A 26,462-nucleotide genomic window follows, 5' to 3' on the forward strand; every position below is an offset into this window, starting at 1 on the left:
CTTATCATGATGGGTGGAGTGGATTTTTTTGGGGGGAGGGGAGGAAGGGCCTGCACATTACTGGGGCATCAGAATTAGGTGCAGTGCAGCATTCACCAACCTGGTGCCCTCCAGATGTTTTGGACTGTGAAATGATTCAGCTGGGAATTATGCAGCATCAGCAACACCCAAAAACCAACGCTCATTGGGTCATTGCAGTCCAAAATATATGGTGGTCTGAGGATTGATAAATGCCAATGTAGATGTGTCTGTAAACTCTGTAGGGTTCCTGTCACGTGTGATGGCTGCATTTTTGTTTCTTTTTCAAAATGCCCACACTAGGAATGGACGAATATGTCAATTTCAGTTTCTCTCACTTCCTCATTTTTCCAATCTTAAACTCAGTTCTCTACATTGTCTTGGCCAGGATCCTGTACTCACATTGGCCATCCAGATGCCCGTCAGAAGCCTTCAAGTAGGACCTGAGTGCCACAGCTCTCTCTCCTCCTATGGTTCCCACCAACCAGTATTCAGGGCATGATGTTGCAGACAGTGGTGGTAGAACATAGCCATCACGGTTATCAGCCTTATAAATTTGTCCAATCCTCTTTTAAAACCATCCAAGTTGGTGACCACCTTTGCCTCTAGTAGGAATGAGTGCCATAGTTTTTCCTTTCATGAGTCCTGAATCTTCCATTGGATGTCTCCACATTTTAATGTTATGAGAGAGGGAGAAAAACCTTTTCCCATCAAATTTCTCTATCCAATTGGATAGAGAGGTTGCTCAGAGCCATTCATTTGAGCGATGTGTAATGCCTCGAAGACACCTATGTACATACATACATACATACATACATACATACAGTACATATCTCCAGCATTTCTTCACAGCTTAGCACAGGAAGTTTGCTCTGCAGTCTTTGCCTCTGATTGTCATTAAGGAGATAAAGTTTAATATCAGCTTAGAGTCAAACTCTATTATAGCTGATCCCTTTGCAGTGCTTCTTCCATTTTACTTGGAGTTTCACTCTGGTGCTTTTCAGTGACCTGTCATGAAACATGCTTCATTTCCAGCCCCAGGTTTAATTGAAGGCAGGACTTATCAAGGTTTAGTTAGTTCCAGGATCTCTCTTGGGGGCCATAAAGGAATGCATTTGCACTATTGATGGGAATAATCCTTTCACCCTAGCTGCAGACTTACTACCAGTGGTTTCCATACCTCTGGGATTACCAGTATTTGAAGCCAATTCAGACTTTCAGCTCAGCACTGAAGACAGAGAAACTGGAGGGGAATAATCTCAGGCCTCTGGAATATGCACGCATGAAATGGCATCATGTGTACATGGGTACTGATGTGTGTTTATTGTTGTTTAGTCGTTTAGTCGTTTCCGACTCTTCTTGACCCCATGGACCAGAGCACACCAGGCACTCCTGTATTCCACTGCCTCCTGCAGTTTGGTCAAACTCATGCTGGTAGCTTTGAGAACACTATCCAACCATATCATCCTCTGTCGTCCCCTTCTCCTTGTGCCCTCAATTCTTCCCAACATCAGGGTCTTTTCCAGGGAGTCTTCTCTTCTCATGAGGTGGCCAAACTATTGGAGCCTCAGCTTCACGATCTGTCCTTCCAGTGAGCACTCAGGGCTGATTTCCTTAAGAATGGATAGGTTTGATCTTCTTGCAGTCCATGGGACTCTCAAGAGTCTCCTCCAGCACCATAATTCAAAAGCATCAATTCTTCGGCAATGTACAAATAAATAAATCCTCCTTCCTGCAACACCATAGGTGTGGAAATGGCCTTATTCCTGGGCCAAATGTCTGAACAGACTGATTATGACCCAAAGTAAAATGTGTGATCTGATTACACACAACCCCTCATTTGCACAGGGGTTGTGTTCCAGGTCATTGTTTGCATCAGCAGAGTGCATGTAAGCCTGGCTCACCCCATTCTGCCCCTGCCTCTGCTCCTCCCTACCCCACTCCACCCCAATTCTGCCCCTGTTCCACCCCCTTCCAGTTTCAAACATGACACATGTGTGCATGGTTGTTAGTACATCAAATATCCATAAATTGAGAGTTGCCTGTACGTTGAAGGTACCATGGATGCAGTGAGAGGGGACATTAATATGTTGTAAGAACATACAAGAAGATAGCACAGCACAACACAACACAACATGGAATCACGGAAATGTAGAGTTGGAAGGGACCACAAGGATAATCTAATCTAACTCCCTGAAATGCAAGAATCTTTCACCTACCACAGAGCTCTAACCCATGACCATGAAACTGAGTCTCATGCTTACAAACTAAGCTATCCCTCAGCACCCAATAGCATGACATCACATAACATGATACTAAGAGTTCTATGGGATCAGACCACCTTTTCCAACATCCTGTTCTCATAGTGGCCAACCACTATGGAAGTCTGCAAGGAAGACTTGAGCACAACCACAGTCTCCCAACAACTACCGTACTTTTTTGTCTATAAGACGGGGACGACGACTATATTTTAAGAAAATGAGGGGAGATGGCCCAAAGTTGTTGAGCCTCTCCCCCCATGCAGATGAGGGAAGGAAACAGTCCCTAAATCATTTCCCGCACACAGCGGCATCGGGTGAATTTGTGCTCCCTCCAGCCATCCAGTTTGCGGGAGTGCAACCTCCCCCGATGCCGCCACGCATGGGAAACAATCCAGGGAGTTCTTCCCGTGAACAGTGGCATTGGGTGAATTCGCACTCCCGCCAAAGGGCTGGCTGGCGGTGCGCAGCTTCTCCCCCTCCTCACACAGCTGTGGGCAGAAAACACCCCCCAGATCTCTTCCCACTTGCTGTGGCATCTGGGAAAGCTGCGCTCCCACCAACTGAATGGCTGCCAGCGCGGTGCTTCCCCCTTCTCCTGTGCCATGCTACTATCCATGACCCCAGTTTTTTGACGTGATTTTTGAGTCAAGCGACTTTGTCCAATACACGAAAAAATACAGTAATATTCAGAAGCACAACTGCACTGACAGGGCAGGTAGGCAGAATTTCCATTTAGTGGAGTCAACGCAAAAGAATCAGTAACAGCTTTTAAGCATATTCTGGTCAAGTGAAGTGGTCTCAGAGATGTGTATGGATGTGTGGACAAATTTATCAAGAGGGCTTCACGGTCAGGTTGAAGATGAAGAAAGAAATAGTCGAAGGATGTAGGTGTTGCCTCTAATATGCCACAACTCTCATTCCCCTTAAGAAACTACAAATTTACCCCCACTAAAGAGTGGGCGTAGTATCTCTAAATACGTAAATGACCAAAATTTCTGGTTCAACACTGGTGAGTTTTTTTTAGTGTTTTTTTTTTAAAAAAGCTTGTCACAGTTCCAAGTACAATGCAAACTTGAAACACACCTTCACTGTGCCCCTGGGGGCACTGCATTTCTGTTTCACAAGGCTATTACATTCTGCTGTGTTGGTTATTCTCATGTGGTAGCACACAGAGTATCTATCACTCTCAGACTTTCGATCACAGTTTTGGTTTACAGTATTCTTGTACATTGAACAACTCACCCTGGACATTATTTTACTGGAATGAAAATGGCTCCCCCCTCCCTGCAACCATGGTTTAGATTTCTGCAGTTGTTAAGAGACCCCGTATTACGCTCAAAGAGTGGTTTATTAGAGTGGTTTAACAGGCAATCCTTTCCCAAGAAACTCTGAGAATTGTAGCTCTGCAAGGGGGATAGGGATCTCCTAACAATTCTCAACACCCTTCTCAAACTACAGCTCCCAGAATTCTTTGGGGGAAGCCATGATTGTTTAAAGTAGTAGCATAGCACTCAAAATATAGGGTGTGGACAAGACAAGGCAGTTTCATACATTCCTATATTTCAATTGCAAAACAAAGAGTAAGAAAGTTAGGCCATGCTTGATCATATTTTCTCACCCAAATACTTGCGTGGTCTGGCCTTTTTGTATTATTATTACTCACAATGTGTCTTGCATCCCTCAATTACTCCCCCTCCCCCAGCTTTTGCTAATTTTGTGACAATTAGCTGCACAGTTCTGACATCTTGATACTTCTGAAATCTTTTCAACCCCCCCCCCCCCCAAAGAATGAATGAATAGATGTTGATTAAAATGATAACTTTACAATTTTTTTATCTACACATATTAAAATTGCACTCGAGGCAAAGAAACTGGATAGCATTCAGAAACCAGCCATAAAACTAACCAAAGAAATTGAACTGTGTGTCACTGTATAATTCCAGTTAATTAACTGTGTTGCATTTCCATTTAATCTGCAGTCAGAGATGCAATCAGCTGGCATCGCTCCTATTCCATCCAATATTCAAATATTTGCAGCTAGCTTTGCCAAAAAAAGCCAGTTTCTATCTGGTTCCTAGCAGCAAAACTACTGTCCATCACATAATACAGTCGTACCTTGGATCTCAAATGCCTTGGCTCCTGAACAAATTGGATCCTGAACGATCGAAACCCAGAAGTGAGTGTTCCGGTTTTTGAATGATTTTTGGAAGCCGAATGCCCGGAGTGGCTTCCATGGCTTCCGATTGGCTGCAGGAGGTTCCTGCAGCCAATCAGAAGCTGTTCTTCAGTTTCCAAATGTTTTGGAAGTTGAACGGAATTCTGGAACAGATTCCACTCGATTTCCAAGGTACGACTGTAGTTTGGGAAATCTGGGGAGGTTTGTATTCTTCCAAATTTTCTCCTGCTGGTTACTACAGTGCCAAGTAAATGTTTGCTGGGGGCTGTCTTAAAAGCTCTGCTTCTTTGAGGCATACATTCTCTTCTGCATTTGTAAGAACTCAATCATTCAGCACCAGAACTCTGGAACTCCCTGCCTATTGATATCAAGCAGGTGCCTTCGCTGTATTCATTTCAGAGCCTGATGAAGATGTACTTAGTAGGACAAGCCCACCCAGACGCTTAGAAATGTTGGTGTGAATCTTAATCTGTTTTAGTATTTTAACTTATTGTATGTTTTAATGTATTTCTTTAAAAAAAAATCTTGGTTTTATGGTTTCATCATTTTGTAAACTGCTTTGAAGTTTTGTTTTGTTTTTACAATCAAGCAGTCTATAAATGTTATGAAATAAATAAATAATAATAAATTTATGGATGCCAGCCGTTTATTTCCCAGCCAGACTCAAGAGAACTCCCTGCTGCATCTCTATTTTATACACAGAGGAGGAATCCTAATTCCATGCATTATTTTCACCCACATACATGCACTCCCAGTAATTCCCCATCAGCAGATCAATGTCCCAGGGTGGAACACCAGCAAAATGCATTCAAAAGCACCAGAACCACTTCCCTTCATGAATGAAACATCTGTAATTCTTGTCTATTATCAAGTCTATTTGTTTAGCGATGTTACAGGCTTTCACTGGGGCTCCACTTCTATCAGCAAACTCTCAGAGCCATAAATTATTTTGCACACATTTGCGTATGTGCATGCTTGTGTGTTCTTACATCATTTATTTTCATGACATTATACATGCCATCTTTTCTGAGTACTTGACATCAAAAGGTGCTTATTCTCCAAGCTCATATTTCACTACTGTGCTTATATCTTATCTGGCTTTACAGATCTGGTTCCTGCACGAATGTCTGTAAAGTTCCATACTTTTCATCCATTATAAAGAATGGGAGTATAGGAAGTTCTCACTTACACAAAGTCAGAGAATTGGTCTTGATCATTATTGTCTACACTGAGTGGTAGCAGCTCTCCGGGATTTCAGACCACACTTCAGACCTGCCTGGAACATGACTATGATTGCCTTGTCCTGGTTAAGAGTGCTGAACTAGGACCTGGGAGGTAAAGGTAAAGGGACCCCTGACCATTAGGTCCAGTCGTGGCCGACTCTGGGGTTGCAGTGCTCATCTCACTTTATTGGCCGAGGGAGCTGGCGTACAGCTTCCGGGTCATGTGGCCAGCATGACTAAGCCGCTTCTGGCGAACCAGAGCAGCTCACGGAAATGCCATTTACCTTCCCGCTGGAGCGGTACCTATTTATCTACTTGCACTTTGACATGCTTTTAAACTGCTAGGTTGGCAGGAGCAGGGACCAAGCAACGGGAGCTCAGCCTGTTGCGGGGATTCGAACCGCCAACCTTCTGATCGGCAAGTCCTAGGCTTTGTGGTTTAACCCACAGCACTACCCGCGTCCCCTAGGACCTGGGAGACCAGGGTTCAAATCCCCACTTCACTGCATGAAGTTGGGCCAGTCACTACCTAACTTACTTCACAGACTTCTTAATGGGATTAAATGAAGGGGAGAACAATGTAAGACATCTCAAGCTCCTTGGAAGAAAAGGTGGGATATGCAGTAAATTATAAAAAATATTTGGGGGGGGAGAGGAGAGGAAGGGGAAGTCCCACTGGGTGAGCAGAACACTTTTTCTGCAGAATTGGATACAACCTAATGTTATTAAATGTTTTAAATGCTCTTGTTTCAAATAATTTTTTATTTTATTTTCACTGTATTGTTTTTACTGTTTTGCTGCTGGCCACTCTGGACTCCCACGGCAGGAAAGGCAAGATTGAAATTTGGTTAAATGATAATCATCCACTGGATTCCACACTTTCCCAAATTATGTAATACAGTTACTGGCTCAAAACAAATAAAATGCAGTCTTATAGCATATAACATTAAATACAGTATGTTGTGCTTTTTTAAAAAAAATGGATTTAATATATGTATGTTATATGTTGTTTATTGGGAGTCACTTTTGTAAAAAAACAACAACGTTTAATAAGGAAAAATAATATGAAGTTTAATGTACTTTTTAAAATACAAAAATAAATAAATAAATAAATAAATCACAGATAAATGTAGAAATGGGACAGAAGAGGCTTACAAACAAACATTTGAAAACTTGGCCTGGTGCACAAAGAGCATGACCCATCCATCTCCAACATAACCCCATAGAGTGGTCATGACATTTTACCAAATACTAAGGAAGTGGGCCAGTGAAGAAGTTGTCAATTCTTTCAGAGATTTAAAAAACACAACCAGCATCAGCCAAGCAAAATGGTAACCAAAACCTAACACATTTGTTGGCCTTTTCTAAAGTATCCTTCTTGCAAAGCTTGACCTATTGCTTCCAAGAAAGGAAGTGTGTGTGTGTGTGTGTGTGTGTGTGTGTGTGTGAGAGAGAGAGAGAGAGAGAGAGAGAGAGAGAGATCAAACATAGCTTCTGAATGGCATTTCTTGATAAGCTAGGAGTAGACTGATAACTTGTGTACATTTGCTCTGTACAACAGGCAAAGTTGTGTTCAGTTAGTTTCACGCAGGGCTCATGAGCCTGAGGGAAGAGGTGCACCACAAATCATGGAAATGGCTTGAAATGTCTTCCTGGCACAGGCATAAATCCTTCTTCCATTACAATGTTTGTCTCAGGGAAGGCTTAGGAGGACACTCCTGTGGATGTCAGCAACACAGTCACACTGAAAATGACCTTCATCATGCGGAGCCCCATCTGAACCACAATTGTGCCTTGAGAGAGATGTTTACTTCACTTTTTCAATATAAGGCAAATACACTTGTGTTTCCCACACCAACACTCAAGCCAAAATGTAGCCACCCTTCAAAATCCACGCATCTCCAGATGTTGCAGTGAGCTCTCCAACCAAAAGATACACACGCAGAATATATAAGTAAAAATGACATGTGGAAAAACGAAAGGGAAACTAAAGCTGACATATTTCTCCATGCTGAGTGCCAGAGAGAGAAGACAGGCTCAGGAATGAACTTTTGGCGGCACATAAAATAGACCACAAATGAAGCCCACAAATGAGAGTTGAGCTTTAAAACCCTGACGTTATTTTCCAGCATGGGTCAAATTCTGAGCTACAGAATATTTCCCAGTGGCCACCATGCACCCACCTCTCCTTCCTTCCCCTTAAATTCTCCTCACAATCCTCCAACATACATGGCCTACCCACTTTCCTTACCTTAGCAGCAGGTGCAGATGGGAATGGGGTATCCAACATTACTCCTAGAGATTGGATGAAGCCTCTGGGTTGACCATGATAAGAATAACTACAAGGATTTTGACATCATCATCATTTCATAGCTTAACATTTCCTCCAATGAAATCAATGTGGCATACATGGTTCTTCCAATTATTTCATCTCAACAACAACCCTGTGAGGCAGGTTAGGCTGAGCAAGGCAGTGACCGTGCCAAGGTGAGCTTCAAGTGAACTTCATGGTCATGGGGATTTGAATGCTGGTCTGTGAGGTCTTTGTCTGACCCTCTGCCCACTACACCATGCTGGCCTTGCCTGTCCGATAGAGCAGTTCTGACAGTCCTGCTCAGGCCCAGTTTCACAACAACTGGGTTGGGCAGCAGGCATTCCAGATCGGGATCCAGATATGACCACCAAGAAATTGTGATTCATGAATACAAGACTGAACACTCTTCCTCCCCCCATAACAGACCACATTGATGAATTGCCTTGAAATCTGATTGTTACATGTTGCCTATTATCATGGCTTAGATAATAAATGGCCATATTCTAGCCTGTTCAGAAGTCTACTTTGTAATGACATTAACATGCCCCATTAAGTGTATTATTGTACAAGAGAGCGGAGCCATTTGTGATAACAATCTTTTATTAGAATCCATATGCATGAGATATTCTTTGTATAAAAAAGTGTGTAATTTGAATATTTACAAGGAGAAGGACACTAAAAAGACACAGTATAGGCGGAGCTGGTATTTATTCAGGGGAGACTTGGCAGCTTGCAGCAGCGACTCTTGTCAATGGCTGTAACGCCTGTGTGTTAAAAGTAATCAGGGTCTCCCAATTACTTGGCAGCATCTAGTCCAGATATTTCTTTCTCTGAAATTGTATGGCTATAACAGAATGCTGAAAGAAAAGCTATTTGAAATATGTAAGAGAGAGGGAAACCACTATTGCTGTTCTTCCTTTGGATATCTCAAGTATCTGGCAAAAAATGCACAGTCGAATTATCCAAGAGTACAAAACCGGATTAAGCAGATGTTAGAGTGGTTTTGGATGTGCCGTTCAAGAATGGAAGCCCATCACTATTCAAAATAAATGAAGCTTTTACACAAAGCATCCCCTTATCAAAAGTGAGACGTGCGCTTGTACATATTGATACCCTGGAATATAAAAAAAAGACCTCGGATCCAAGGAAGCAAGTAATCAGAGAGTTACAAAGAATTAAGAAGATTGTGTGCACTGCTGCCTCAATCCATTGAAAAGGGCAGAGATGCCAATAGCTTTTGAGAATTTCCCTCTGTTATACAGCAGGACTAACAAGGCTTAAGCTGTAAAAAGCCAATCTACATTCTCCAGTCGCAAGCATTCAGTTACAAGATGATACATAGCCACGTGACAGTACAGCTCCCCTTTTTTGAATTGAAGAGATGTACGTAGAAGCCATCCAAGCAATTTACAAGCTCTTACATTTTGCAAATATTACCAAACGATTACCTTCTCCAAATATGACATTTTTTAAAAAAAACGACACCTTGTGGAGTTCAGACACCAAAAAGCCTGATCTTATAAAATCATGATTATTAGGACTGTGTGAGGCCCCTTTGATCTGGGGTTCTGGGGGCAGTTGTGATCTGATGGTGCCGCAACCCAGATCGGTGACCCAAACTGATTTGGAGCCTTGCACATTCACACATTCATGCAGTCATGAGGGAGGGGAGAAAGAGACATGCCTCTACTTCTCCCAACCATATGCTGATGGAAATTTATCAGCATTTTAGCGTGAATTTGTATGCAATTTTGCCAAACATACACATTAAGATAATGCATTTTGTATGCTATTTTCGGTATTATGGTCATTTATAGTCATGCCTTACCCCAGTATACGCATTTTTTAATGGAGAACTGCACTGAAAAATTTGGAGAAGTGCACATTTCAAAGGACAACTGTCTTCCCATCCACACATTGCTTTGGAAAGTGTGAATTAGGTAGGTTTGCCTTTAAATGTCTTCCCCCATCCCTATAGGGTATTGGTGGGGAAATTAGTTTAGTTTGAATTTTAAACTAAACCCACACATTTTCTGAAACAATACATGAGCTAAAATGCATCTCTGTGTTCTACTTTACACATCCCTGAATTTTGTAGTGCAGTTCTGCAACCAGAAAAATGTGTACAAAAAGGTCATAGCCTGGATTTAACCTACCCAGACTGCTAGCAGAAGCTAGTGTAAGGGCTCCCACTCCTCCCTCCACCGTACGCTGGGCCTTCCTCCAAATCCACTCTGGAAAGCCAGGAGAGCCCCCAGAAAAGTGCACAGGGGGGCAAGAGGGAGGATTGTTCCTTCTGGCAAGAAGAAATGCCTGGTGTGGTGGAATGATCAGAAAAGCGCAACATTTAATTTAACTTACAAACATGCATTCTGGTAAGAGAAATTGCTTGCACAAATGTACATATGTCTTAAAACTGCAAAAAAGTACATATAAGGAAAAATGCATACTAAACTGCTGAGAAAATGTCATGAAAAGAAGGACTCTTTTCTTTTTTTAAAAGAATGGCAAACATGACAAATTAAAATTAATAATGGAAATATATGAAACTGATATTCACAAGATTCATTCATCCCTAGGCTGAACTATTATTATTTGATTTGCTGCCAACCAACCCCCAACCAAGCAGCCTTGTATGCAATTCTCTATCTTCTTTTTATACTGTTTCATAGCAGAAATGCTCCATTATTTTATCACCTCCCCTACTTCCTGGGGGAAGCTAATAATGTCGATTGAAGTGGGAAAGTGACACTTAATTTCACATTACATGTTTCAAGAACAAAATGGGTTCTTTGGCCCCCACTACTAAATAAAACTTGTGTCCTTTTTTGAAGGAGATGTGAATACGTTTGTGAAACCCATCTATTTTTTTCCATATTTTTTTAAAAAAATGTTTGTTAGCATATGGAAACACAAAAATTGTTATAGTTACAGATTACCAGAATTCTGAACTTTGTCATACTCAGCGATGTTTAATCTAGCATTCATATTTGTACGACAGGCAAGTCTGAGGCTTGCAAACATCACTTTCAAGTTGAATCTGAGTGAATTAGATTGTCATTCCTGTTCCAAATGCAAGTGAACTTATGTCCTTGTTCTTTAAAGCAACTAGCTAAGTTTATCTATTCTCTTTAATAATGCAATTTAATTTACCAAAGGTTCCTATTAAAAATTTATCTGACTGAAACAGTCACCTAGACATTTTGTTATAGTTAAACATTAGCTTTAGCGAGCATCACAAATTTCCTGCTGTGAAGCTGGGGCCAGCTTCATATAGAAACACTCTCTAGGCTATCAACTGATATTACATTTAAATGAGGAAGTCTCTGTTCACAGAAATAAAATAAGGCTGGTTTTATTTTTTTTAAGGCACAGTGGCTGGGCCATTGCAGCAACAGGGAATTAACAGCTTACTTCTGTGAAAGAAAAAACATGGCAGCTAATAGATTTCTTTTTCAAAGCATGCCAGCAGCTTCTCACGTACAGATCCATGTGAGCAACCTGGGAAATTATTAGCCATCATGCGAAACACACAAAGACTCAGAAACATACCCCAGGTCCTAATATTTTCACCATCGCATGATGAGGGACAGAGGACATGAGCACACTAGCTCCATTCCCATGTTACTATCCAATAATAATTTAAGAAGAGCCCTGCTGGATCAGACCAAAGGCCCATCAAGTGCAGTATCCTGTTCTCACAGTGGCCAACTAAATGCTCACCAGCCTCCATGAGATTCCATCCAGCCTTTTCCATGCAGGCTCCCCACTTGTGATTTGCAACCCTGAATTCCCAGGCTCTCAAACTGTGTGGGAACTCTATAAGCTTCCCACTTCAAAGGTTAGCCTTCCCATGTGTGGAGGGTGGTGAGCATGGCAATAGTGGAGGCAGGTAGGTAATGCACTTGTCCCCAGTCTCCCTCTTCCCATGAAGGATTCAGAAAATAGGGATATGGATTCTGTCTTCCTATAATGCAGGGAACGGGGAATCTGTGGCCCTTCAGATGTTTTATTTATTAATTCACTGTATTTTTATACTGTACTTTATTCCAGAGGATGCCAGGGCAATGTCAGGGGTCTTAGGAGCCAACTCCTAGGGGCAATGGGGGCTTTGACCCCCACAATAAAATATTTGAGGGGGCTGGCTCCCCACAAACTTGGTGGCGATTCCCATTCAAATGGTGTGCGTGCACTGCATCATGTGATCGATTATGCAGGATGGGGCTTACCTGGGCCCCCACAATATTTTATTCAAGTTGGCATCCCTGTTAGGGATGGTGCTACCATTAAGAGCAGTATGGCATCCACCAGCAAATACTGGAGGGTATCAGGGGCAGCCCCTTCCAGCTGTTGGCCAGTATTGAAGTAAGATTCAGCTGCCAAGCTTCTGCATATGGAAACTGGGGAGAGCAGCATTAACTTGTCATCAGGAAGCAAAATGCCTTGGACCATCCCTGTGCAGTGTTCCAATAACATACTATAAATAACAATATGCACATTAAATTAAACAAGATGAAAGACACAGCACCTAGCCATTCACATAGTTCAGCTGTAGACATAAAAAATAACCGTGCTTAGGTTTACATTTTTCTCCACAATGCCTGTGTGGACAGATATATTTATAGCTGATGGGGGGGGGGATCACCAGATTGTACCTTCAAAGATAGGTAGTTCAACAATTGGGGTCACCTGAGTCTCCAATATGAGTCTCCAATGCAGATAGTATGGTTGGCAGATATCGGACACCAGTTCCCATCAGCTCGTGCCATCTTGCCCAATGATCAAAGATGATGGGAGTTATAGTCCAACAAGATCTGAAGGGTCACATATTTATCATTCGAGAGAGGTGGGGCTATTCAAATAAACAGGTGGAATTATGCAGATTGGAGCAGGTTTCCAGGAGGTGAGTTGCCAGGGCAAGAATCAGTTCTAATTCCAACACAACAATGTCCATAAGTGCACACATTGACTTTATTCCATATGAATGACTGCGTGCCATTCTTTTCTATGTGGAAAAGAGAAATGCCACAGTTCTAGACACTGATATAATGAGGACCGAACTGGTCTTCTACCATTGGCACTGGTTTGCTCCAGTCAACAAGAAGTTACCAGTTTCTCTTCATGGAGATAAGGTACACTGGGGCAAATGTTTCACACAAATCACATACCCCCACTCCTGCCAATAAATCAAGGAGAGGCTTATATTATTACAACCTGTAAAGTTATTTCTTCAGGACTTATACTTTTCACCCACAATAAGGTTTGTAAGCAAGCAAGCAAACAACTTTTAGCAGTCACATGGCTAGAAACTAACTTTAAAAAATGATGGCCACAGGTTTCAGAAAGTTTAATTCTGTACATATAGCCATATTTCCACAGGAATCTCAGCATGCACATAGCTCTCATTATGGTGTGAGCAGGTTATGCTCTACTCCTCTTTTGCTAGATTTACAGAAATGTCGAGGATTAGGAAGTCTAAACAGGATAGAGAAGAATGAAGCTATTCTAAAATAATGTCCTTGTGAATTAAATCCAAACAACCTGATACAACGATACCAAAGCAACTTAAGGAAGAACCTTAAAGCTCAAATGTATACATTCCATCGTACAGCTCAATTTCCTCAATCACTCAGAGACATAAATGCAGTCAGAACAAACCAGAATTCCCTACCTCGATGTTGTTGACGGTCAGAACAGTCAAAGCCTGCAAATTATAGGAGAGGGAAAACACTGCATTAGTATTGATTCAACAAATAAGGAATTGGATTAATTGCCTCTTAAGCTATTGTGGCTGGAGGGCCATGGCAAGAGGTATGTCCATGATGCAGCAAGCTTCTCTCCTATTCTGATGAGGAAGTGAAAACATTTAACTTCAGTGTAAATTGGTCTTTTCCTTTCTAAAAGTGTGACACACAACTGTCAAAATGGAATCAAGGAAAACACCCAGTTCTATTGCTTTATGCCCATGTTAGGGGTCTCAAGCTGGAGACTTTAGTACAGCGACTTGGCTACCTTATGCATGCTCCCCAGAGGGAAGAATGGCTATCTTGTCCTGTGCTGTGCTTCAGCTGGTGTTGTGCTAAGAGTATCAGCTTGTATACAAGAAGAGCTTTACTAGATTCAATCAAAGATCCATGTAGTCCAGCATCCTTTTCTTACAGCGGCCAAATAGATGTTCCTGGGAAGCCGACAAACAGGTCCTAAGTACTACAGCACTTTCTCCCCCTGAGGTTTCCAGCAAGTGGTATTCAGAAGCATACCACTTCTCTTGACCCTGGCCTGTGTAAGTATTTGGCAATATTCTGCTCTACTTTTTCAAAGCAAGCATTACGGGGTCATTCATTGGTCTCTTTCTCCCTGTTGCTTCAGACCATTAGGAATGAGCTGCAGTCAGAGGCAAATACTAAGCCGAAGCTCTGTTTTTCATTCTCTTTCAAAATATTATGTGTAGCATAGGACTAAAGAACATGTAGTTGTGCCACTATCAGCTGTGCAAAAGCTGCTGAGTTCAATGAAAAGGGTAATTATATAACAAGTCCCTCTAGATCAGGAGAACCAACTCATGAGGACAGAGCCCTCTTGTCCCCCCACCAATAGTTTTGGGAGGGAACCCCCCCCCCATTGTCCAAAAAAATCAGGGGATGGAGGAGGCTGAGCAGAGCCAAGCATAGTGTGGCTTCAATGGCCGACTCCTTCTTTTTCATCTCCTCCTGCTGAGGAGAGGAAGGAGGGTCAAAGCATCCCACTGCTGGTGGTGACAGCATGAGCAGGAGGAGGAGCCATCTGCCATTGAAGCCGTGATGCCACCACATTTGCCTCCACCCCAGGTCCTCCCAACATCCTGATGGCGCGCGTATGACATTGGGACATTGTGTGCATGCAATGTTCACATGCACAGTGCTGGCACCCCAATCACCCTTGCAAGCTGCTGCCTCTGCTCCAGATGTTGGTGGATTCCAACTTCCATCAGCCACAGGCATCATGGCCAATGATGAAGGATGGTGGGAGTTATGAACATAAGAAGAATCTGCTAGATCAGGCAAATGACACTTCTAGTCCAACATCCTGTTCTCATAGTGGCCAGAATCCCCAGAGCAGGAGCTGAGAACAACAGCACTCTCCCCATTTGTAATCCCTATTTAGAGGCACGACGGTGCAACTATGACATCATGAATTGAGCAGAATGGAAGGACATAGGTGGGTGGGTGGGTGTGCCAAATTCTGGGCTCAGACAGGGCACAGCTGAAATTTGAAATACCTCCCCCCCCCCTTAGGCTGCATCAAACTATTGATCCATCTAGCTCAGTGCTGTCCACACCGACCAGCAGCAGCTCTCAAGTGATTCAGCCAGGGAGGACTCTCTTGGCACTACCTGGATATGTTCGGGATCGAACCTGGACCCTTTTGCATGTGAAGCGGATGCTCTACCACTGAGCTAGGGCCCTTCCCTGGTTTTTAATTACTACTATTCTATTCCCTAAACTGTCACTGTGCATTACATTTTGCCTTCTCTTCTCTCTGCCGGCAACATCTGCCATTTCTTGCAAGTGGCACAGCTATCATGGCTGTTGGAGGAGCTAGATGAAAAGTAAGATCCTGCAATGGAGGAGACGTGTCTTTCATAGCCCTTTGATCATTCTGCACATGTCGGCTGCTGCACACCTTTACAGACCTTTTTGCTTTCCAGCATTCTTTTTGGTTAGGGCTCTTTTCACATGGTTTTCAAGAGTCCTCATTTCTCTCACTGACATTCTCTCTCTGCCTCTCATTTAAGAAAGCCGACAATGTAGTCAGGAGAAATCAAAGCGCAAGTCTGGCATTCCTTTCCTGTCCTCAATAGGAAACAGTCTGGGGTTTCAAACGCTTTAGATTCCCTAAGCTGGCTGCTCAGTGAAATCTTATTTTATGCCATTCATTATAGTGCTTTCCTCAGATTTATCCAAGGGTTCCTTCCTCTGTGAAAGAAGCTTCAAGTTTTTTCTGCATCATTCACAGGGCACAGGATTTCGGTGAGTGTGGGATTTTGATCTTACCTTGAAGTGGTTTAACATTCAATCCCTCTTCCCAGAGAACTCTGGGAACTGTAGCTTTCCGAGTGGAATAGATGTCTTTTAACTACTCTATTCTAAACTTTAAAATGGAAAGCATAATGCCGGTGGTCAACAAAAGAGGTTTAAAGACTCTCTCAAGGCAAATCTTTAAAAATGTAGTATAAACACTGACAACTGGGAAAAACTGGCCTGCAAGCGCTCCAGTTGGAGAACAGCCATTACCAAAGGTGTCAAGGGTTTTGAAGACACTCAAACTCAGCATGAAAGGGACAAATGAGCTAAGAGGAAGGTACGCTTGGCAAATCCACACTGTGATCAACTCCCACCATGAAACCAATGTCCCCACTGTGGAAGGACATGTGGATCCAGAACTGGCCTCCACACTCACTTATGGACTCCCCGTTAAAACTGTGTTTATGGAAGACAATCTTCCTCAGCTATGAGTGATCACCAAAGAAGATGTCTCTTGACAACTCTCAATACCCTTAACCAAACTAAAGTTTCCAGGATTCTTTTGGGAAAGCCAGGAAGCTTTAAAGTGGCATGATACTGCTTTAAATGTATTACTATGCTACAACAACCTGCCCATATAAGCCCCAAGCCACACACAAAATCAACAGCGACACTTTAACCAGTCCTGGGATGCTTATGCATTCCATTCCATAGATGTATGTAGCATTTCATTTTTAATGTTGTGCTGAATGCCATCACATTGAAACAATCCATATTGTTTTCTTAGCCCCTTGTGTAAACATTTTCATATTTATAATGTGCACTCTTATAAAAAATATTTCCAGGTGGAGTACAATATGGTTTAAAATACCATCAAAACATCGATAAATACTGATAGGTTAAAAATGGAAATTCATGTTACAAAGGCATGTCTACACAGTTTATGGAATAGGCTGCTAGATTATTCACATCTTTGGATTCTGCTCTGCATTTTTTGGTACACAAATAGTGCTCACAAAAATATGCACTTTACATAAGAGTTGCATACAAAAGACACATATTTTACTGGTGAATGTATTGAAAAGTTGTAAGTATAAGTATGCACATGTGAAGTGCATACAAATTACAATCGATGGGGTAGAATGGCATGTGACGGCACACATAACAGACATAAGATTGAGTACAAGTGACTCCGCAATGGGACAGAATTAGCTGCTCAGCCCATCCCTCATTAACATATTGATTAACGTCACAGCCAGACAGCCCATCAGTCACTTCACCTTCTTATCCAACATCTGTGCTTACACTGTGTTGTTTCTAAAACCACCCCTGAAATATACAGGCTCGGAATGTTAGAGTTATATATTATTGCCATGAAACTGTATCAAGACTTAATAAAGGTGGTGTACTGGGAATAGCACCATCATCATCATTCATGCACTTCCTTGCTTGCTATTGAGCACCAGTGGGCACGGTGGATGTTTCTAGAGCTAGCCAAAAATGCTTGCTCAATGGCTTTTGACAGAGAGGAGATGCTTTTTCAATGAGCATTGATTGCCATTGCCTACTGAGGTATGGCACACATACCGATGGGGTCTGGCAAAGCAGACTGGAACTTGAAGTGCAGGCAAATGGGAGACGGGGGTATGCTTGAGTTTTGAAGTCTCTAAAAGAGCAGGGTTCCAACAGAATCCTGTTTACTTGATGGTGAAGATGTCACATTTTTCAAAAAGATGAACTCAAGATGACTTACAAAACCAAACATTAGAAAATTTAAGCAACACTCGTAATAACATGCCTAAAAGTGCAGATCCAACTCAACCACCCTAACCACCACTAAAAAGTAAGCAGAAAAGTCAAGCCGAAAAGAACCTAAAAACAGGCAGTGATGGCACTAGGCACGCATCCCTGGGGAGGGCATTCCACAGACAAGGAGCCACCACTGAGAAGCTCTGTCATTTTGTCCCCACCCTCAGAGGAGGCATAAAGACATGATAAAAGTTATTGTGCATGGCATGGAGAAAGTGAAGATGGGGGGGGGGGAATCCCCTCTGTCATAACACTAAAACTCATGGGTAGCCAATGAAACTGAATGTTGTAAAATTCAGGACAGATAAAATAAAGTTCTTCTTTGCATTTTTCCAGCCCTCTGCACCTCCCCACAGCTGCCCACAACCCCTGCTCTGAAAAAGCACAATGGAAAAAGTTGTCACATATCATTTCACTGGGCTTTAATTGAAATCCGAGCACTTGGGAAGGCTGAGGTGTGCAGACCACTGGTAAGATGATTGATTTGAAGAATGAAAGAAAGGAGATTCACAAACACCCCTTAGCCACTTCAAAAAGAGTGACAAAAAATCCAGGACCCCAGAACTGATTAGTCAGTTTAAAGGCAGCAGAACATTATATATGTCTGGTGATGCCTTTTTGGAACCTCTTAAAAACTTACTTATTCTTCATGGCCATTGCTTGTGCCAGTTTATTTTGGTTATGTTGCTCTATAGGAGGACAATAAGTTTATTTGCCTCATTGTGGACCAGCTGAAGATTCAAAGGGAAATCCAAAAAGTTACGGAGACTTTCATGATGGTTGCAAAAAAACTGTAGGGAATGTCCACATTACACCAGGTTAATGTTTTTTAAAAGGTTCAGTGTCCAAAAAAAAAAAAAAAAGGATATTGCTCTAGATGCCTGCTGGAGCTGCCCATAATTGCACAGTAAGTTCATTATATAAAGCCAGTCCCTTGAGCCTTCATCGTCCCAGTTAAGCAACAGTAATAGAAAGCAGCTGGAAGAGGACATTAGGTCAGCTGAATCATTAGCCCTGAAAATTGCATCACTATTGCTTCTGTCTGACAGCAAGGCTTTCACACATCATCACACTCCTAAAAAGGGGAGGTCAAACAGTCAGCCAAACTTGGCATGGTAACTCCATTAAGAATGAACTGTAGCTCAGAATTCCAAAAAAGCCCACAACTCTGGGAACTTCTGGGAACTTAATGAATTTTTTACTGCTGGCTCCCTGCCCTGATCTCTGTAACCTCTTGATCTCTTCTGGATATCAGGTTCCTAGTAAAGGGTTCAGTCTTGCCCAGACTGGACCGAGGCATCCTGCTGGTACTACCACTAAACTAGCACAATTACTACAGCTACATTTCTGGGGTATCTGCAGTAATTGACAAAATATGTCTATGCCAGGGCAACCTTTTTGTAGTTTGGCTGCACTCCTTCAATCTGTCAGGGACCACATACTGGAGGTAGGAGGGACTAGAGTCAAAGATATGTGGGGCCATTACTTTTCTGCCATCCACTTTAACCCCTTCTTCCTCCCTCACATGAAATTAGACCAAAGGCCACAGATTGCCCACCCCCATTTTGTGGCTTGGCCAATGATTAGAATATTCGACCAGGAGACATTTGGGTCTGAAGACCCACTCACCCATGATCGGTGATCTTCAACCAGTTACTCTCACTCAGTCCATCCTACTTTGCAGGGTTATTGTAATGATAAAATGGGGAGGCAAACCCCATGAAAACACTACCATGAGCTCCTTGGATGAAGACCATGGGGTCTTTTGTGATTCAAGGCTGCAAGCAGCATAGTCCTAGTCTCTCGAAAGGCACTTCTGTAGAAAACTGATTATCAGAAAAAGAACCTTTATTTATTTGCAGAGCTCTGGCAGCTGCTTTTATTTTTCACACTGGGTTATATGTGAGGAACTCGGAAGGAAAGGTCGTATGATCTTGTTAACTGACTTGTCTAACATAGATGGTTTTGCTATCATAACCTACATTTTCTCTAACTAAGAGGAGCATGACTCTTGGAGAGTTAGGTTTGCACCCACTGCACCGCAACTGAGAAGGAATTACAGAAAAGCAAACATCATAAACTGTGCGAATGTTCGAACGTATCAACATTTTGTTCTTGTTGTGGCTTCTTTGGAAGCATCAGGTAACACCCACTGCATTTTATTGATTATTGCGGCTTGTCTGTCTTGTGTTCTTTGCAGGGACTAGTTGAACTAAGAACTCAATGTCAATATTATTTGCTTCCAAAGTACCAGTAAGGAGTAGCTTAGGAAACTGAAAGGGTTATCATTTGAATTCAGGACCAGAGACCTAATACAGAAGAAGAAGAAGAAGAAGAAGAAGAAGAAGAAGAAGAAGAAGAAGAAGAAGAAGAAGAAGAAGAAGAAGAAGAAGAAGAAAATATAAAGTTCTTAACATAAATAGCATCCTAAATAGACATAATCATAGGAACCTACAGTAGCAATCAGGAGGGCAGTGTTGGGGGGTGGGGCTGCATTTGTGAACTTCTCCAAATATTTATCAGTACACCTGCCTTCCAGACATTGCTGCTTACTAACGGGAAGAGTTAAGGCACCAGGAGAGTAGTACAGTGCAGGCACAGCATGGGTGCAGTAACCAGGAGCATTGCTCTTGGTAAGTTGCAGCAAAGTGTAGAACTGAGAAGGCAGGTGAGCAACACAGTTCCATCCATAGCCCATTGGCTACTACAGAGAGCATAGGAAGCTGCCACACCAGACCATTGGTCCATCTAGTTAAGCAACTCTCCAAGATTTCAGACAGGGGTTTCACAGCCCCACCTGGAGATTCCAGGGATGGAATATGGGACGTTTCTACCTTTAGCTGCTCTAACACTGAGCTACAGCCTGTCTCTGGGGAGATGGCTTCCAAAAATTTACATGTTTCAAGAGACACATTAGGAATAGCTTGGGCCCTTAGGGGGAATAAAACCCAATATCATATTAGTAGCTTAGACTCAGCAATGCAGACCAGATGAGTGAGCAACTTTGGCAGTTTGTGGACCTTTGCCCCAGTTGATAAGGACTTTGTTCCACTTCCAAACCCTTTCTCAGACCCTTAGTGCAGAGGTGGGGAACCTGTGACTCTCCAGAGGTTTCTGGGCTCCTGCTTTCATTAGTCCCAGTGACCACTGCCCATGTTCATCCATTGCCCATGTTGTCAGCCATCAGCATCTGGAGGGCCGCAGACCACCCCATCTCTGCCTTAGTGCTTCAGACTTTTAAATCAAAACATTCTAGACAAATTCCGTAACTAAGTCCAGTCCCCAAGCTGTTTGTCACTTAAAAATGTAAAGAAACCAATAAATGTGTCTCTTCTTTGCATGGTGTAACTCTTGATATGAAGGCTAGGCCTGAATGATCTAGTAAAATTTCTATGAGGAGTGCTGTTACCACTTTGTTGATTTAAGCATTTATCTCTGAAACTATAAGGCATTGAAATGAAGATGAATATATTTGTCGAAGGTTGGATGTGTTCAGATTAAATTTATCTGCCCAAGGTTTTTCGAAAGACTGCATGGTCCATTCAGCATTTGAAAAGAGACAGAACTGGGGGGGGGGGGGAGCGAAATGTCTCCAGTGTACCGACCATTGCTGCATGTTCCGTTGAGGCGAGTTTTCCGCCTCCGCTGCCTTGATGAATTTGTGTTCAAACAGCAACAGGCCTTCTATCAATGTCACAGACTAAATAAGTTTGACTATATGCTGATGTTCCTCAAATTGTTTCTACTAGCAATAGTTCTGGCTGGTTTGTTTGGAGAGAAAATTAATGATGATACACCAAGGTCATTGTGCGTTTGCTGTACGGAACAGATGTTAACATATTAGTCCCACATGCTGGCTTCGTACTGGACTAAAACGGCTTGGGGTTGCAAGCTAATGCAATGAAAGGGACATGGCCAAATGCATGAAAGGGAAGTCTCACCGTGTTACCCACAAGTGGCAAATGTTTCAAAAGCTACAGATGCTCTACCTATCTACCTATCCTGATCCAAGTTTAGGAAACCCATGCATACAAGGAAGCATCTTTTGCCCCAAGCACAGCCAGTGTGGATGTGGGCAATTTGTATACCTCTATGACAGAACTTACCTGCAGGTCAATATCAGGTGTGGGGCGGACAGCTGGTTACTTTTGCCCCAGGCCTCGGAGGGCTAAGCTGGTTGGAGGGTCCCACTGAGGAATGGCTGATTTTTTGTTTTTGAGTTTATAACTTTATTCTAACAAGACTACCACCCCGAAATTCAGACAAGCTCTACACGGACCTTCTTACTTGGGTCCAGTAGCAGTCAGTGGGGTATTGGAAGCAGGGTGGTGTTGCTCACCTGCCTTCCAGACATCAGACATCAATGCTGGTCCCTAAGAAGGAGAGGGGGGAGGGAAACAAGGGAAGAAGCACTGCATTGACTCCATCACTAGGCTCACACCTAGTTCCCCATGCATCTCCCCTCCCCTTTTCAGGAACTGGTGCTGATGCTAGGTCCTGAGAAGGCAGGTGAGCAGCCCCACCCTGTCTGTGTCACCCCACAGACCATGACTATCTTTATTCAGATGAAGCATATAGGTGAGAATCCTTTTGATATGGGTGGCAAAGGAGTCACACAACTGGGGGACACATGGGCACTGCTACATTTGGCAGCAGGGGAGTTGGGGAAAGACCACAATTTGGGGGGGATGGCGACTAGGAGTGGTCACTTCGTAGGTTCCATTCCATGTTCTTGCTAATAACCATTTGCTCACCCCTCCTACCTTGTACATCTCTGTGATGTAGTGGAAGTAGGATAACGCTCACAACTGCAGCTACAAAAATGAAGTGCAGTCCAGGTGAGTATGGATAAATTAGCAAAAAGAGCACAAGAAATCTAGCAATTGCTTTCTGAAGGACTATACCAAGCCCTAGGCCGCTGTGTTGACATGAAAGGATGACTCATTTCCCGGTGCTAAAACCAGGGCCTCAACATTTGATAATGTAAGATGGTTCCTTAGTAAGATTGAGTCGTCACGGTCGGGGTATTATGAGCCAACGCTGGTTGATTCTGAAAACTTTTACCCATGAAAATTAAAATAAATCAGTTCATACTATGACCTCAGCCTCCTACTTACCATAGAATATGCTTTCTTAACTCTGAAATTGTCCTTGGTAATAGGCTTATGTCAAACTTGCCACGATGTCCTTAATATATCCAATCTTTTTTAAAAATAAAAACTCTGCACATTGCAAATCAATACTTATGCAGTTTCCTCCACTGGGATCTGAAAAGTACCCTCTGTGCAGCTATCTTCCCAACAAGAGCATAAGAGATTACTCACACTTTTAACATACCAAGAATCTCTGCAGCCTGTTTTACCATTTCAAAAGTACCCTACTGGCTATTTTGCACAGATCACTGGCATTTTATTGTAATCTTCCAGAAAGATGTAGGTTTTTTAAAGTGTTTAATCCTTGGAAAGAAAAGCCATAATAGCTGATGCTTATCAGTCTAAAGGATTATAATAATAATAAAAAATAACATGCCAAACTGGGTGTGTTCACATACCAGCAAGAGCCACTTGTTATCTCTACACAATGGCTAATGCCTGAGATCATTTCCTGCATTTAAACAAAGTACTGAAAAGTTATGTATCTCTAATGCAAGATATACAGACAACCCCCTGATTTGCACTGGGATTGCATTCTAAGTCATTGTGCGCTTGTGTGAAATTGTGTGAAATTGAAACACCCCATTCTGCCCCTGCTCTGGCCCATTCTACCCCAGCTGCGCCATTCCACCCTTTTAATGGCCATCTTTGATGATGTTTCAGGGTCACTTCCGGGTTTGGTGCTGTGTGCGTATGCACAATCATGCACATATTGGTTGTGCCTATAATGGGGAAGTGAGAGCTGGACCATAAAGAAGGCTGATCGCCAAAGAATTGATGCCTTTGAATTATGGTGTTGGAGGAGACTCTTGAGAGTCCCATGGACTGCAAGAAGATCAAACCCCTCCATACTGAAGGAAATCAGCCCAGAGTGCTCACTGGAAGGACAGATTGTGAAGCTGAGGCTCCAGTACTTTGGCCATCTCATGAGAAGAGAAGACTCCCTGGAGAAGACCCTGATGTTGGGAAAGATGGAGGGCACAAGGAGAAGGGGGCGACAGAGGACGAGATGGTTGGATAGTGTTTTCGAGGTTACCAGCATGAGTTTGACCAAACTGCAGGAGGCAGTGGAGGACAGAGGTGCCTGGCGTTCTCTGGTCCATGGGGTCACGAAGAGTCGGACACGACTAAACGACTAAACAACAACAACAACAATAATGGGGATTACCAGTATATGCACTCCTCGAGTGGATTTTTCACCCTAAGGGCCACATTCCCTTCTGGGCAAACTTCTGAGGGCCACATGGCAATGGTGTGTGGAGCCAGAAGCAAAAATGGGTGGTGCAAGGGATTCACATTTTACCTTTGTACATTAAACTAGTGTCTATGCATACTCTCTCACACACCCTCCCTATCCTATAGCTGGAGAAGCAAGTTTATCAGAGTTCAAGGACAACGTTCTAGCTCAGCAAAAACATTTGCAGTGAGAAGCAGAACCAATGAGGGGTGTAGACTGGAGAGATGCGGTTGTGATCTGGGGAAAGACCCAAGGGCCAGATAAAAAGGCCTGAAGGGGTACATTTAGCCTCCTGGCTTGATGTTCCTCCCCCACATCCCCATATTTCCCAAGCAATTTTGGCACCAAAAAACAAGAAAAAAACTTTAAAGTAGACACAGTGCTGGACTGCCCATCTCAGAGCTCTGATGAAAATGCAGCTTGTCCCCTCAAGACACATTAGAAGTAGAAGGACGGGTAATAACCTAGGGTTGCCATATATCCAGGATTTCCCCAACTTCAATGGGATTTGCACACACCCCCCCAAAAAAAACCAACAACAACTCAACAACTTTTCTGTCCGGATTTTCACTTTTTGAAATATGGCAACCGTAAATAACCCCCCTCCTCAGCTGATCAGCTTTTGTGCCTGTATGTGTCCTGCACATATGTTTGTCCTCTCTTTGTGCGTGTCCTGTTTGCGACTCTTGTGTATGCAGTGGGTAAATGCAACCCACAGATCTGCAATTGTTAAGAGTTACCCAGGAAGAGGGATTGACCATAAAACCACTTTTGGAATTGGACCTCCTTGAGGAAATAGGGAAATCTCCCAACAGATTTCAGTTAGCACCCTTAACAGTTCCCAGGATTCTCTGGGAGGAAGCCATGACTGTTTAAAATGATGCAAGTACTGCTTTAAACGTAACATGCAGATGGGGCTAGGTAAAGGTAAAGGTACCCCTGCCCGTACGGGCCAGTCGTGACCAACTCTGGGGTTGCGTGCTCATCTCGCTTAAGAGGCCGGGAGCCAGCGCTATCCGAAGACACTTCCAGGTCACGTGGGCAGCGTGACAAAGCTGCTCTGGCGAGCCAGCACCAGCACAGCGCACGGAAACGCCGTTTACCTTCCCGCTATAAAGCGGTACCTATTTATCTACTTGCACTTAGGGGTGCTTTCGAACTGCTAGGTGGGCAGGAGCTGGGACCGAACGATGGGAGCTCACCCCGCCGCGGCGATTCGAACCGCTGACCATACGATCAGCAAGTCCTAGGCACTGAGGTTTTACCCACAGCGCCACCCGCGTCTCCTGCAGATGGGGCTAGAATGTAGCATTTTTGTCCCAAACAATTGCAGTGTTAGCTAACAAGCAAAATAATCAGGGTGACCCTACCTTTGGGTTGAATGTGGTATCTGCCTCAGGAGGCAGATGCAGGGGGGAGACTTTCACTGCTATTGTAGGGCAAACAACTGCGAGACAAACTAGGCATGAGTGTTTGGTTCTGCATGCACACCCTCACAGACACTGCTGTTCTTTTGAATAATTCTCATCGTTATTCTGACTTCTAATAAAATGAGGTTGTCACCTATTATTTGATTTCACCAATCCCAGGCTGTTTGCTATCCCTGCCTAGTGCCAGGTGCCCATTTCTGCTGATCTACTTCAGCATCCAGATATCCTACCAAGTCAGCCACAGGTAATTGGATTCCTCACTGTGAAGTACAGCAGAGGCTGTGCAGGAGGGGAGGGGATCAACAAGGGAAAAGAGAGGCAGTTAAAGCTGTTTCCCCCTTAATGCTGCTCTAAAAAGGCAAAATGACACGACTTGGAGACAGGTAAAGTGCAGCTCAAATTTTAATCTGAATCTCATTTCCCTCCGTCTCTGGAAGGCGTTTAGCTCATTCTTGTGGAACAACACGTTTTTCCCCAAGGGTAAAAGTAGACACCTGGCAGAGGGCATGTTCCGAAAGTCATTTACATGCGAGTAAGGGAAACACTGGCGCTTTTTGCTGACATCTACTCTGCACCATCTGCTGATGGGTAAGCACCGGTCACTTGGCTCATTGCAGAAAAGATTCATCATGATCTAATTTCCACAAGGAGCTTCCACACAACATCAACACAATGGACTTCATGAGCTTTATAGTTTTGAATGAGTATATCAAAGTACTGCAGCTTCTCACTGAGCTTGTTTCTCGGTGCAGATGACAGCAAAGTTATCCTGTGGCATGTTGGGATATGAACCATGAACACTCTAGTAGCCCACCACATGAAGAACTGGAGGTTTTGT

General features: G+C 43.2%; 1 protein-coding gene across 17 annotated transcripts in view; it reads right to left on the reverse strand.

Moving 5' to 3' along the window:
* Positions 1-26,462, reverse strand: part of RBFOX1 (RNA binding fox-1 homolog 1) — a 1,459,852-nt gene that overhangs the window by 1,093,683 nt on the left and 339,707 nt on the right. For 15 of the 17 annotated variants that reach the window (XM_083710893.1, XM_083710868.1, XM_083710871.1 and 12 more), the window contains exon 3: positions 13,664-13,696. The exons of the other annotated variants lie outside the window; for them this stretch is intronic. In XM_083710893.1, the coding sequence (XP_083567019.1) occupies positions 13,664-13,696 (33 nt within the window). The remainder of the gene's footprint in view (positions 1-13,663; positions 13,697-26,462) is intronic. 17 annotated transcript variants of the gene reach the window in all.

This window comes from Podarcis gaigeae (assembly GCF_964106915.1).
Source record: "Podarcis gaigeae genome assembly, chromosome: 14".
Classification (NCBI taxonomy): Eukaryota; Metazoa; Chordata; class Lepidosauria; order Squamata; family Lacertidae; genus Podarcis; species Podarcis gaigeae.